The sequence below is a fragment of the Mercenaria mercenaria genome, chromosome 4 (assembly GCF_021730395.1).
Source record: "Mercenaria mercenaria strain notata chromosome 4, MADL_Memer_1, whole genome shotgun sequence".
NCBI classification, from domain to species: Eukaryota; Metazoa; Mollusca; class Bivalvia; order Venerida; family Veneridae; genus Mercenaria; species Mercenaria mercenaria.
The window spans coordinates 53,109,528-53,124,523 of record NC_069364.1 but is presented as its reverse complement, the minus strand read 5'-3'; the positions used below and the strand labels follow the sequence as shown (position 1 = coordinate 53,124,523).

General features: G+C 34.0%; 1 protein-coding gene across 1 annotated transcript; it reads right to left on the bottom strand.

Moving 5' to 3' along the window:
• Positions 1-2,740: 2,740 nt before the first annotated feature.
• Positions 2,741-10,941, bottom strand: LOC123551713 (carbohydrate sulfotransferase 12-like). The gene is made up of 3 exons (XM_045340829.2): positions 10,607-10,941; positions 8,196-8,312; positions 2,741-6,431 (listed from the first exon to the last, which is right to left on the bottom strand). Exons 2-3 carry the CDS (start codon positions 8,305-8,307, stop codon positions 5,263-5,265), a joined length of 1,281 nt encoding a protein of 426 aa, XP_045196764.2. The 5' UTR covers positions 8,308-8,312; positions 10,607-10,941; the 3' UTR covers positions 2,741-5,262.
• Positions 10,942-14,996: the final 4,055 nt, after the last annotated feature.

The window sequence follows — 14,996 nt, the reverse complement described above, 5'->3', positions numbered from 1 at the left end:
GAACTCGCGACCCCGCGATCCGTAGACCAACGCTCTCCCTACTGAGCTAAGCAGGGGGAGGTTTTTTTTCCGTTTGTAAAAAAACCAGATTATACCGTTTTGTCTGCAGCCCACATCAATTAAGTGCTCCTATTTTTACGATTAGTGATGTTACCTTAAACTGACACTACGGATGAAGTTTGATGAAGCTCCATCAATTGCTTAGTTAAAATAAATCATTTAAAGGTATTTCTACCTTTACCTATGGTGGCTTTTAATAGCAGCAAAGCTCCCCCATTTGAACAAGGTTTGGAGAGGACCTCCTGATAATAATGCCTCAGATTAATATTAATGAAAATCCATCAAGAAGTCATTAAAAGGTAGAAAAGTTGTTTAAACATATTTCTAATTTTAGCTGTAGCGGTCTCTAGAAAGGGGTCAGATGCCCTCTTTTGTACAAAGATTGGAGAGGACCTTAAAATGATGATAAAGATTCATCATAGGTATTCTCCAAATTTTGTTTATATTGAGACAATTGTTCCCTTTTAGGGGCCGCTAGAGCTAAAATCAGAATTTTCTTTAAACGACTCCTACTCAATGAACATGGACCGCTCCATAGATATTCCACGAACTTGGCCTCACTACAAGATCTTTTCCAAAATGTGTTCAAATGGGGACAGATGGTCCCTTTTAGGGACCGCTAGGGTTAAAAATAGAAATACTTGTGAAGGACTTCTTCTTCTCATTAACTACTCAGTGGATCTTTGATCTGTAGCATTTGTATCATCCTACTTTGTTCAAATGTTGGCACTTGGCCCATTTTAGGCCCCTTTTTATACTAAACGCAGTTGTTGTCATTCATGATTAACCGTGTCTGTCAGGATACTTGTTATATGACCCAGGGAAGTGCCTACGCCTTTAGTATCTTGAACAATGGTTTGGGTCCAATCGCTAAGGTGACTATGTCTTAGACTAGCTGACAAACGATGTAGAATGTCCTTTGTTAAAACGTAGAGCTGGTGAGACCAAATATCTCATATATAGAATTTTCCTCTGGCTACCTTGCCTAAATGATTCGTGTACCAATGATTCGTAAATGATTTCTTATTATGAGCTAGACAATTTAGGGATCAGGCAAATCACTAAATGTTTCAAACTAACGATCTTCAATTAAAAATGATTAGCTCAAACTCATATAGGCTGGAGACTCTATACTTGACTGGTCTTTTTGTTGAAGTTCCCGTTAGACAATGTCTTTGAATCAACAACATACGAGTCCTGTCGCATAGATGCTCGGCCTCTGTCCTCTCAAACTCTATATGATTGCCCTGACTCCTGGATGCTCAGCGCCTATATGCAATCATATATAGCATTCAACTATCATATAGGTATATCCCCGATGCCTTGGCTGTACTTCGCCAGTAATGCTATGATATAGCAATGATAGCATGGAAAGGGAGTCAAGCATTATCTGTGCTTAATGTGTTACGTTATCAATATATTAAAAATACAAATTATTCTGACAGTGTCATACATATATTACAGGGGAATATTCAACATTTGACAATGTATGTAATTAAATGATGTTTAATTGAAAATATAAGCTTGCGGAAAAATATGAAAATTGGACTTCAAATAATGAAAGAAGATTTAGATTTAAATATTGTCAATTTAATAAAACGGCAGATATTTTGGGCACAGTGACGTCGTCGTTCTTTCCTTATATATAGGCATTACAACATATGGCATTAATGGCAAAATTATGTAAAATAGAATTAAACATGGAGTTTAAATTTAAATTTTACATTTTTATACACACACTAAGCTTCATATTAAAGTATGGCCCATAAAATATGATTCTCTTAGTTGTTATTCCATGATGCCGTAACTGTTCCCAAAATAACTGAAGCTTCATTACATAGGTGGTACTCAAATGACTATAACATTATTTTTTGTTTTTAGATCGACTTTGATACCTTTATCGTCAGTGTTAATTTTTTGTCTAGTTCTTTCTAATAAGACATTTTGCCAAATGTTGCATGTTCCCCTTTAAAGGTCAACAGTCAACGTCAGCTTAGGGACCACCATGACCCTCGTGTTGTTTTAATTAGTAAAATGAGAAAACCAGTGACCGTCTAGTTGAAAAGTAGAATACCTGAAGTCAGAAGGCTCCTTTTCATTTCATTGAGTTCACATTTACCAAAACGAGTGAAGAATGTCACAGTTGTTGCTTATGTGACAGTAATATCTAAGAATGAATTCGAGTTATCAGTAAACTATTACATCACAATTTACCCTGTAGCCATCCTGCTTAGCTCAGTAGGGAGAGCGTTGATCTACTGATCACGGGGTCGATTCCCGAGCAGGGCGTATGTTCTCCGTGACGATTTGATGAAGGAAATTGTGCCTGAAATCATTCGTCCTCCACTTCTGATTCATGTGAGGAAGTTGGCTATTACTTGCGGCGAACAGGTTTGTACTGGTACAGAATCCAGGAACACTGGTTATAAGTTAACTGCCCGCCGTTACATAACTGAAATACTGTTGAAAAACGGCGTTAAACCCAAAACAAACAAAACATTTTAACCTGAAGAAACAGAAGTTCTATTCATAATTTAGAAAACTGTCAACAAAGACTTAAAGCCTAAATATTCTTTACTACAAGTAGTTTCATAACTGGAAGAGACTTGTAGTCTAAATAGTCTTTACTGCAAAGTAGTTTCATAACTGAAAGAAAAAGATATTAATATTGTTAAAAGTGTGAACTGGATACTTTAAACTGGCAGTAAACGGAAAAAATACTTATTTGTCATAGTACAGTTCATTTTAATGTTCTCCTCAAAGTTTCATCAGATTGGTTTATATGTAGACCTTACTAAGTAGAATGGCTTGTATTGTAGATATTAAATCATACTTTAGGCCATACCAAATTGATTAATAGTTCTTCGGAAAATTTTCAAAAAAAATAGGAGCGAGCGAGCGAAATTTTTATTTTATTTTTTTTTTTTCTCAATTTTGATTTTTTTCAGAGGCGGGTAGATTTTACATGGAGCGAGCGGGCGTTTTTTTTTTTTTTTTTTTCCCCCAGCTTGGACCCTTGGGCAGGCGGTTATGATTATACATAAAGTTAACATTTCTTTAGAAATAACACAGAAATCAAACATTTACAGTGTGGGTAACACAGTATATAGCTTTTCTATATGTTTTAGAGACTACATGAATGATTTTGCAAATAAATTCTTGCCAAAACTCACTGAATCACTTTGTTTTTTTATTTTGTAATTATAATTACCGAGGGATGAGTGTCTTATTTTTAATTTTGATTTTTCTACATTAATCTGAAGACGTGTCTATTTAACGGCACAGGATGAGGAATATTTAAGACAAAACAGGCACATGTGTGGAATAACATTTCTTCTGAAACACAGTTAGATGGCTTCGATACATGAATAACTTTGTGCCTCTAGTGGAACTCCAACCCATAGAGGTGAGGGGAAGTAATAAACCACTTGACCAGTGAGACCAAACAGAGTTGGGCATACAGATGCTTTTTGTGTTAGGTCTGTTTTTTTTCCAGTTTCTTCCGTTTAATCAATTCACAGCCAATTAATATACAAACAGGCAAAATTGGGGTTACAAAAGGACATATTTTGTTAGAAATATTTTTCATATCTACACTATTTGAAAAGCTAAACAATTTTTGAATTGACTAAATGCATTTTGATAGAATATCTGACTGCTGTACTAAAAATGTTACGTTTAAAAAGAATTGGGCCGAGACAGGATCTGTGAACAAACATTTTTTTTAAGATAGGAGTCGGCCTCGGCGTTGGGGTCTAGATCTAACATACTGAACTAAACAACTGATAACAAATGGTTTGAAAACTTTATATCTGAACAATATTTTCTATGTTTAATCCAATATATTCCAAATATTTTTAACTGCATCCCCGTGCACGTCTAACAAGTCGGGCTTCGTTCTTTTTACTGTACCGAACAAAAGTAGAACGTGGCTACTCCATTACCTACCGGCACATCGATGGCCATGTGTGGCCATAGCACAGACACTCCAGATTAAAAACAAATGTTGAACAACACCATAATTCCTGACTTTTTGAGTTTGGGTCATCAGCTACATGTATTACGGACGCATGAAATCCGATCAATATCACTTTGACGCATTAAAACGGCGATAAAACATGTTTTGCCGTTATTATTCCGGACCGCGTAATCGGAAAAAAAATTTTTTTTCTGAGATTTTTATGTACGTGCGGGCGGGTGATTTTTATTTTTTTTTTTTTCTCGGGAAAGAAATTATTGATGCGGTGGTTCCGACGAACGACATATCAATTTGGTATGGCCTTATACTAACATAAAATGTCTATGAACATCAAATTGATATATACATAATGCACATAATTATACATGTATTACATCAACAGCATTTGTTTCTTGCTTCTGATAATTCTCCAACTGCATTTGTTTAATTTGACAAATGTTTCTACAGCAACATTTGTTCCATGTTTCTAATGTTTCTATTTTTCTAATGCTTGATATGAGTTGGTTAAAATTTACGCTAGACTGAAAACTATTTGAATGTTTTGCTAAACTTTCTGTTGATACCGTGTTATCAAGTTCCTGCCATACCATCATCATCATCATCATCATCATCATTGTCATAACATTTGTCATAACCTTTGTCATCAGCATCATATCAGCAGCAGCATCACTACTATCAGTATCACACTTGTCATCATCACATTTATCACCATCATTTCCTTGATGACCATTATTATCACCTTTGTCTTCATCACTATCATCATCAACTTTGACATCATAATTATCACTGACATTTGATCATCATCACATACATTGTGTATATATCAAACAAATAACTACTGATAACATCAATGGCTTTAATGGATCAGTGGTTAATATCACTGACATCTTCACCTCTGGTGGTCAGTGCCTGCTCAAGTTACCATGTTATAAGGCCATCCAGCTGTCTTGTACCAGAGTTCTGTTCCTTTTTTCTGAACTAATGCCTGGAGGGACACTGAGGTCTCTCCTTCAAAACTGAAAACCACATAACTTGTATTGAAAATACATAAAAACACCTACATCAGTAACAGAAAAGGCTTCATTTCTAAAAAAAACTGTATATCACAACAACTTTTGTCACAGCACAGTTTGATGAAAATAATTGTTCCGAAACACATTCGAGGTTTAAGTGAATACATCGTTTGTATAACTTGATAGCATAGTGCATAATTAGTTTAGCTGTTAGAACATACTTATTCCATCAAAATAGTTAAATTTTTCACTACTTTTTTCAAACAAGTAATGAGGAGTTTCATTATAGTCAAAGTATTGACAATCGGGTCTCACTATTTTTCTTAGTTTCTCAATGTCTGTCTTATCGATGCTCTGGTATGCCTGCACGAGAGCTTCGTGCCGTTGTTTCTTCACTCGAGCCCAGTCAATATCACGTGATAACACATCTTTGATTACGTTTAAGTACATTTCTTTTGTTATACGAGAGGAACTTTCATTATTCGGAAATGGCATATCAATTTCTTTTGGCAGAAGTCCAGTTATTTGGAGAAATCGCCATGTGCGTAATAAAAAATTATGTACGGGAACATTGCAGACTTTTGAAAACATTTTAATTGTGGAGAAACTGATGTTTATATGTTTTGATGCAACGTCTATTGCTGTTTGCCTTTCAAAATCTTGAAATGTTATGTTGAGGTTAAATCTGGCATTCCAGTTATCTATAATATAGTAAAGGTCTTCCTTGAAGTTTTCAAATTTCATTATGAAGTCATACTTTGCTTTGCAAGGGTGACAATGCATGTATAAAGGAGTAAAATGAGGGTTAAGGTTCATTCCTTCTCCCTGTGTTCTAGAAATGATATATTTTATAAAAGAAGAAAATGATATGTCATTTCCACATACGATACTAATTTTATTTTTTGTCATTTTCGCGATCTGTTCACCTGTGATCTTCCAAAATAGGTAGTTTGGATGGTAGAGTTTATCTACGTAGGCGGAGAACAGTTTTGTATATGGGTCACGAACAACAATAAGTGATGTAGCAGTTTTCTGATATGTGGTCCCATTACTAGATTTTGGAAAATTTTGGTATAGCTCAAGTTTATTATTCTTACTCAGCTTCACTTGAAAAGGGGAGTTAAGTCTGCCTTGACGGCTCATGGCTGTTAAAGTCTTTTTCCAAAATGTTGAACCAACCTTCTCAACTGGACAGTAGAGTATGTTATGTGTAGTTTCAACGATTGTTCCCCCATTAAATGTACTTTCAGCCACCGAAAGGGGCGGGAAATGTCCTTTCATTAGACATACATCTCTAAGATGATGTTGCCTTGCAGCAAATATTGCTCCAAGATCTCTATTTTCCTCATATTCTTGTATGTTTTCAGAGGTACCACCATCTGAAAAGAATCAGTATTTATCGGTTTACTGACAATATGGTTAATTCCATTAGTAGTATTGTAAGATTATTGTAAAAGCAGATATTTGTATGAGGCAATAAAGTGGGATCTATCACACATCGGAACTAGTCCGTGTGGTAGAATTTTTTTGATGTGCTGCCAACTTGCGAAAGTGAAATATATAGGCCTATTTACATTAACAATAAACTATTCATGTGTATTTCTTTTTCGCAAATACTTGCAGCGACATTTGCGAAAATGTATCTGCACTATTCATTCTGGCAAAATAACAGGGTGACAAGATTGAAGCTCAAAGAAACTACTTACATTTACCTTCCAGCTTTCTAACATTAATGATAAATTAAAACTCATTTATTCTTATTATGCATTTAAAGTTTGAAAAAAAAAATGTGTTAATCTGTAAACATATGAGTATTGCATTACGGAATACAATACAAATTATGGAATACAGAATGTTTAGGCAATGATGATTAAATGTGTTTTATGTGTAGAAATTGACAGATCATTGAGTCTTACTTTAAAATTGATAAACCGGAAGAGATGGCGTAACGTCATTTATCCGGAAAACGTAGAATAAAGCCTTGATTCGGGGTACGGAAATGAAAATCAGTTTATAAATTAATGGCAACATGTGAAAAGATTTATTACAATGGCACTGTTACTATTTTTTTAAAGTTAAAATATGATATTAAAACATCCGACACGTTAAATAATTCAAAATAATGTCTAAAAATTAGCGTGAAAAGTGGAGTTCACTTTAATCAATCATGGTCAAATATCTCAAAAAAGCACAAGGACCTATACATTTTATTTCACCACATCATAGGCCATATGTTTATTTACAACTGTGAGAAATGTCATTAAAATCTACATTGTAGAAAAATTCCTATTCGCGAAAATGTTATGAAAGTTATGATTTTCCCATAGACTCCCATTATGAAAAATTGCGTGATGTCTACATTTTTCAAATCAGTCTAGCAAAAAAATCAAGCAAATGACTCTATCATTTATTTGCCTAATTTTCTAGGTATATTCTGAAGTTTTGAAAAATCCAACATTGTAGAAATGATTTAGGTCCGAACACGAAGAACTATCTTAAGTGATGGCGTCGCATCATTTACCCGGATATTGTACAATAAAGCCTGGACTAGGTATACGGAAATGAAAATCGTTTTATAAATAAAATGCAACCTGTGCGTAAATCTGTTAAAACGGCAACGTAACTAGCATTCTAAAGACAAAATATGATACTTAAACGTTCTATACGTAAATTATTCCAAATAATGTCTTAAAATCAGCATGCAATGTGCGAATTTTTTTTCATTATGGGCAAATATCTCAAAAACAAGCATACGGGCCTATACATATTTTCTATTATATTTAAGACCTCTTGTTTATTTACATATGTCAGAAATTTCATTAAAATCTACATTGTAAAAAAAAATCTTTTCGCATAAATGTAATCAAGATTGTGATTTTCCCATGATAGACGCCCATCATGAAAACTTGTCTGAGGACCAACTTTTTTATCAGTTTAGCAAAAAAAATCAAGCACACGGTTCTAACTTTTTTATTTGTCTAATATTCTGCGTGTATTCTGAAGTTTTGAAAAAGTAGGATTTAATCAAATTCTACATTGTAGAAAAAAATCGATGCAGACGTGCAGAGCTACCTTAAAAAGCTGAATGAAAATGAACACCTGTCTATTTACTGTGAAGTTGATGAACTTAAACAAATTCTTACCGAGAGGTGTTATTGATACAAATTTGACAGCGTATAGTACAATATTGACCAGGAATATCACTGCCACTACTGAAATCATTCGTTTGTTACACGACCTTTGTAAGTCCACCATTCTAACTAAAAAAATAATGAAACGTTTAAAGGAAAAGGAAGCTTGATAATAAGTTAATTTCATATGAAAGTCATACCCTTTCATAACGCTGAAAGAATTTTTAAATTCGGACCACTATTGAAAAAGATGTGGCAGTTTGAAATTTAAGAAAATTACTGATCATGGAGGCAGCCATTTTGTGTGTTTATGATGTCATTTACACACTACTGAATTCTTTATTTAGCAAATAACCTTTTTAATAGTTTAATTTTTATATGTTTCTTTTTAATGTAAGATGTAAAACATGGTAATTTGTTTCATTATAGCTGGAAAAAGCAGAGAAATTATTTTACAGAAATCAGTAAATACAATTCAAATATGTATCTAGAAATTTAATAAATCCGACATTTTGTTTTTTGTTGCCATGGAAACAAAATGGCCGCCATTTTGATCAAATATTTAAATACTCATAACTTCCTCATTTTTAAACCGATTTTGAAAATTCTTTCACTTCTTTAAATGTTTACAAAAATCCTAGCAGATGGAATTAACATCAAAACAACATTGCCTTTCCCTTTTTAAAGAAAAATGGTTAAGTTTCGAAGAAATTAATTGAAAATTGAAAACCTGTAATAGAACGTCACAATATCAAAGAAATTAACTGCAAATGGCTTTCATAATATCACAATATCCAAGAAAAGAGCTTACTTAATATATTGCAATACGCAAGAAATTAATTGGAAGTGGCATCTTAATTTATGACAATACTATAAAATCTGGTACATAAGCACATATTCGAATATAAGCGCATACCAAAAGTAAACGCATACGGCCTTACCGTTATTCCGTATGGGATAATAAGCGCATGTCATGCACTTACCTTTGGCTCGAAAGTAGGCGCATATCCGATTACTGATAAACAACAGAATTTAGGTACTACAAAGATTATTAAAATTATTAAAATACGAAAGAAGGTACGCGGCGATAATGTAGAAATGGTCTCCAGTGAATATAAAGACGCAATACCGTGACAACTGTTTATCACGAATACAGGTCACAAGTTTTCTGACCTGTGTTGAATACTGATAGGTGTTTAAAGATTTTAACGTCTATTGTCTGGTAAAACGTGAAATGTTTACGATAGTCATGTTTTTTGAATATAAAATGTTCTCAGTAAATGAAAATAAAAGTTTGAATACCAGAAAAGTTGTATGCGCTATCATTACAGTTTGCCATTCTTGTGTACAGCTGTGAAAAAAAATATGGATGAAATGCCACTTAAAGACGCACCGCAGAATAACTGTGTATTTCCTAATTTTACATGCTCTGCATGAAAAAATTGAGATAAACAAATATCTATTTACAAATTGACAGTGCTATATATAAGGCCTAACTATGTGTTTAATGTCTACACATTTTATCAAATTAATGTAGCAGTATGCACAGTACTGAATGTATTAAGCCGAGTTTTGACCACATTTTATTTCTACAGCATAAGATGGTTATTTATATGTGTTTTAAAACTGCACTGAAAAGAGGTTGACTGAATAAGTTTGCAGATGAAGTTGTGAAAACACATTAATTTAGGGAGGACCTAAATTGTGTGCCTGTCATCTTCTAGTATAGATGTATTATAGCAGTATTAACAGAATGATTTTCATGAAGTTCGTGTGGAAGGAAAAAGTAGGTCAACTAGGTTGTGATGAGTCTTTAAACGCAAATCCTGTTCTAGGGAAAAGAAATTAGAAATTGTTGATATTCATAAAAGATGTGGGAATCAGTACCGCACATGCAAAGGAGTATAATTCAACATTAAAATTTTAATGAGAATATACTACATTAATATTGTATGCAATAAAAGGAAGTAGTTCACTGCGCATGTCCATGTACATGATTTACTTCCGTTTTCTCAACCGAGGTAAGCACTATCAATTTTCCAAATATATCCAAATAGGCGCACACGGCTTGTCTGTAAGCGCATATCAGATAAAAGCGCGTACATTTGGCTTAACGCATGTCACAAATAGGCGCACAAAAGTGCCATTAAAATTATTAAAAGCGTATACGCTTATTTACCAGATTTTACAGAAAAAAAAGAAAATATACATGTTAAGTCTCTTTAGAAGGATTAGATTATTTTATTTATGATAATAATAGCAATGATTAAAACAAATACTATGCAAAAAGTGTTGGTTAGCAAGAAAGGATTATGGTCAGTTAGTAAGTTAAATAGTACATTTAAATGGACCTGCTTTTATGTTTTTTGGGTTTTTTTTTTCTTTCAAATGTAATTTTGCAGTTAGATTTTAGCAAAACTTACTTGTAAAGGCAGTACTGGTATTCTAGGTTGGCGGAACACTTGTTTCCTCTTGTAAAGGCAGGGCTGGAGGGCTGGTGTTCAAGGATTGAAGGTTAAAGAACTCTGTTATCCTCTTGTAAAGTTAAGTCTTGTATTCCACGGTGACAGAACATTGTTATCCTTTTGTAAAGACAGAGCTGGTATTCCAGGTTGAGAGAACACTTTTATCCTCTTCCAAAGACAGAACTGGTATTCCAGGTTGACAGAACACTTTTATCCTCTTCCAAAGACAGAACTGGTATTCCAGGTTGACAGAACACTTTTATCTTCTTGTAAAGGAAGACCTTGTATTCCACATGTCAGAACAGCTTATTATTCACACAAAAATAGTTCTGATCGATAAAAGCAGTTCCATGACCATTGTTAAATATAAAAAGAACAGTGAACATAAATGTTAAGTCGCAATCGTTGTACAATGTTGAACAAATAGTAATTATACGTTACAATAACATTAGTTATCTTACCAATTAACGTTATAATTATTCCAATACATGCCGTTTACAGAAGAAATTTTTCACGGAAATGTAGTGTGGTATTTAACTTATTTTTCAGTGTTATGGTTACATAGCGAGAACTTATTTAAAGAAATTAACTCTGGAGATTTTAGAACTTTTACTGTGTGCTAAATGAAGTATTGAATCTTTAAACAAATATTGAATTTGAAGATTGTGAGCCTGTGTACAAACAGTAAAACAGAGAGCTTCCACTTCAATGGGATTTAAACTTTACAATGTAAGCCATTTCTAAACTTTAAGTTGGCTAAACATTTTTCTTCATTTAATTGACTGTAATTATTTAGTTATTATGGATGTAGAATAATAAGAAAAAATATAATAATGATAAGATGTTAATATACTGCTTAGCTGTGCCTTCTTGCCGTAATGGCACATTTAATGCTATAAATACCCAAGGGCCATTATGAAACTAGGAGTGCCATTATGGCTAAAAGTCATACACTAGTAGTTTATTGACGTTATTTATTATAAACATTCTCATTGTATTAACAAAACGCGATAACTGTGGCCTTTATTTACTAATACCGGATCAACCCATAACAATGAAATAGGGAATCAGGTGGAAACATTACATGACAAATATCTTATATCGCAAAACCGATGTAAATAGCGACGTGGTCTAGTTGTTAACACGTATGATTTGTAAGCTTACGGTGCTACGGGACGAGCTACTTTTTTTAATTTTTGAACATGTTTTTACCTGGAGAAGAATGCAGGTAAAACTATTTGTATCATGATTTTCTTGTGCACTTATACTAAGTACATATTAATATTTTCAGGGGATCTCATATTAGAATCGATATCAAATCTATTAACATTGCAAAATGAATAGAGAAAACTCTTGCAAGAATGAAAGCAAAAATAAATACAAAAGATGATATAAAAAAGACCTGCAAAAATAGAATTAGTAAAATCATTTTTAAAAAGAAGGACTCGAACCTACACCATACAAACATAAAAAGAATAGAGATCCACTTGACTACAAATCTGTTATGGAGTGACGCATCGTGTCTAGAGTAAAGAATACTACAATATACAAATGAACACTACTTATCGGAAAATACACCTGCTTTACCTGTTTTTGGATTTTACCAAGTACCGTTAAAATAAATTATCGTGATCCATTAATATCTGTCTTGGTATTTTCATTTTTCCACAAATATATAAATATTATTAGTATTGTTTGTTTCATCAACAATGCCGGCATTATTTTAGAACCGTTTTTTTTTAACAATTCAGCACCATTTCACCGGCCACAATGACGTTGCTACATAACGTCAACGTCAGAAGGGGCGGACGTTCCGGTTACCCAAGGCTATTATGGTTATAGCGCGTAAGGCACACTAAGAAAACCCAACATAATGGCTTTGCGACCAGCATAGATCCAGACCAGCCTGCGCATCCACATAGTCTGGTCAGGACCATGCTGTTCGCTAACGGTTTCTCTAATTGCCATCGGCTTTAAAAGCGAACAACATGGATTCTGACCAGACTGCGCGGATGCGCAGGCTGGTCTGGATCCATGCTGGTCGCAAACCCACTATGTTGGTTTTCTCATGGCATGGATCATTTCTTATTGTGTTTGTCTAACTTACTTTAAACTATAGAGCGTTTTTTTTCTTTTACAAACACAGAAATCTTTGAAATAAAATATAAATTGAAAATGACATCTGGGTATCTCAGATGTAATGTCTGTGTAGCCAGAATAGATTTCTGTTCATCTGAGATGATTATTATTTTGTAGGTTTTATGTGACAAAGTCTAATCCCAGTTGGGTGTTTTGTCTAATGACTAACTTACTTTAAACTATATATATAGAGCGTTTTTCTTTTCTTTTACAATTCTATAAAATCTATTGACAAAAGTTGGGAAATGTTCCAAAATTTGTGTTTCTATATTTCATTCTAAGTAGGAAAATTTGGGACGTATTATTCTCCATAATTTCTTTTACCGTCGGTAATGCAGAAATAAATAACTTAATTAAATAATAGTTTAAGTCTTGTCTTTAGACTTATGAAGCTGAGACCATGGATTCCGTACACTTGGACATTTCATTTATCATGTTTATTCATATAACAAAAGCTGTTATTTGGAATTAATGTTCTGTATCGGAAATTTCTCAGTAGTGTGCCGATTGTTGTTGAATATGGAATACTGTATAATTGTTTCAAATTCAGTTCGTTCTATTTATTTGCAGATTTGATAGTTGCTATCTTTTTATTCTTTATCTGCATAGTTTGGTTTTTACAGTTCCACTGTATGCTTACTACAATGATAGCCGTGTGTTTGTATCCACCCAAAACAAAAATCAATGGGACATCATGTAAGTTCAAGGCTCACGATATTTTCTACGTCTTTTTAGCTCACCTGAGCACAAAGTGCATCCGTCCGTTCATCGTCGATTCACACTTTCCTTTAAACAACACTCCTAAACCACTGTGCCAATTTTGATAAATCTTAACAGGAATGTTTTAGATGGTTTTCTTTCAAAGTTGTTCAAAGAATTGAATTCCATACAGAACTCTGATTGCCATGGCAATCACAAGGAAAAACGTTAAAAAATATTCTTGTCCAAAACCTTAGGGTTAAATATGGCCCCACCCTCGGGGTCACACAGTTTATAAAGACTTATATAGGTAAAAACTTTGAAAATCGTCTTGTCCAAAACCACAAGGCATAGGGCTTTGATATTTGATATGTAGCATCATGTAGTGGGTCTCAGCCAAGAGTGTCCAAACTATCCCCCTAGAGTAAGGTATGGGCCCACCCTCGGGGTCACATGGTTTATATAGGCTGATATAGGGAAACGCACATGACCTAGGGCTTTGATATTTGGTATGTAGCATCGTATACTAGTCCTTTACCAAGTTTTTTCAAATTATCTCCCTGGGGTTAAAAATGGCCCCGCCCGTGTGGCATATGATTTAGAAAGACCATAAGGCCCAGAGCTTAGATATTTCGTACTTGGTATTGTCTAGTGTCCAGCTATCAATTTTGTTCATATCATGACGCAGGGATTAATATAGGCCACGCTCAGTGAGTCCTTTGTTATATGTGTTATATATGAAAAATCACTTCAAAAATTATCTGGTTATATTTCATAGACTGTTTAATTACTTTCAGTTACCATGCATGAGACTTAATGACCTACTTTCCTAATATTTTAGCATCAGTTTAACATTTAAAACATGTTCACACAACTGGGAAAAGATTTTAATGCATACTTATATTTGACTTTCTTACCTGATCTTTTACACGTGTCTATGTAGCTCATATTACTCAGGTGAGCGAGCCAGGCTCATCATGACCCTCTTGTTTAAATTATGTTACCAAACTCTGTTGAGTAACCCTAGCAGTAAGAAGTAATCGCCACACTGGAATAGTATTTAGCATAACTATATTCGAGTTACCGGCCAATATCGGGTCAATACACCCCACCGCTGGTCTGTGAAGCACTTTATACTTTCCTAAATGATCTTGACAAGTATATTTTTTTCATGTTACATCATTTGTGAAGAAAGTTAATACAAATGCCGATTTAACTCCATGACTGATAGACTTTTACCAGTAGTTTTGCATCGGACTCGTTTGCTGTATCTCATATGGCGATACCTTTGACCTGTGCCGGCGGTGACTTGTCTCAGGTAGCGACACGCACATGTACAATATCTGAATAGTCTACTTCTCTATTTTTAAATCTTTTCTCTTACAGCCATTAAGTTTGGGACTGGACCGGTTGGACGTGGTAGGCTTATAATACCAACCTCGTCCGATCTACTGCTGAAGGGCATAAAAGGAATAACTAAAAATAAATTAGCATTTTTGGTGGTAGAAAT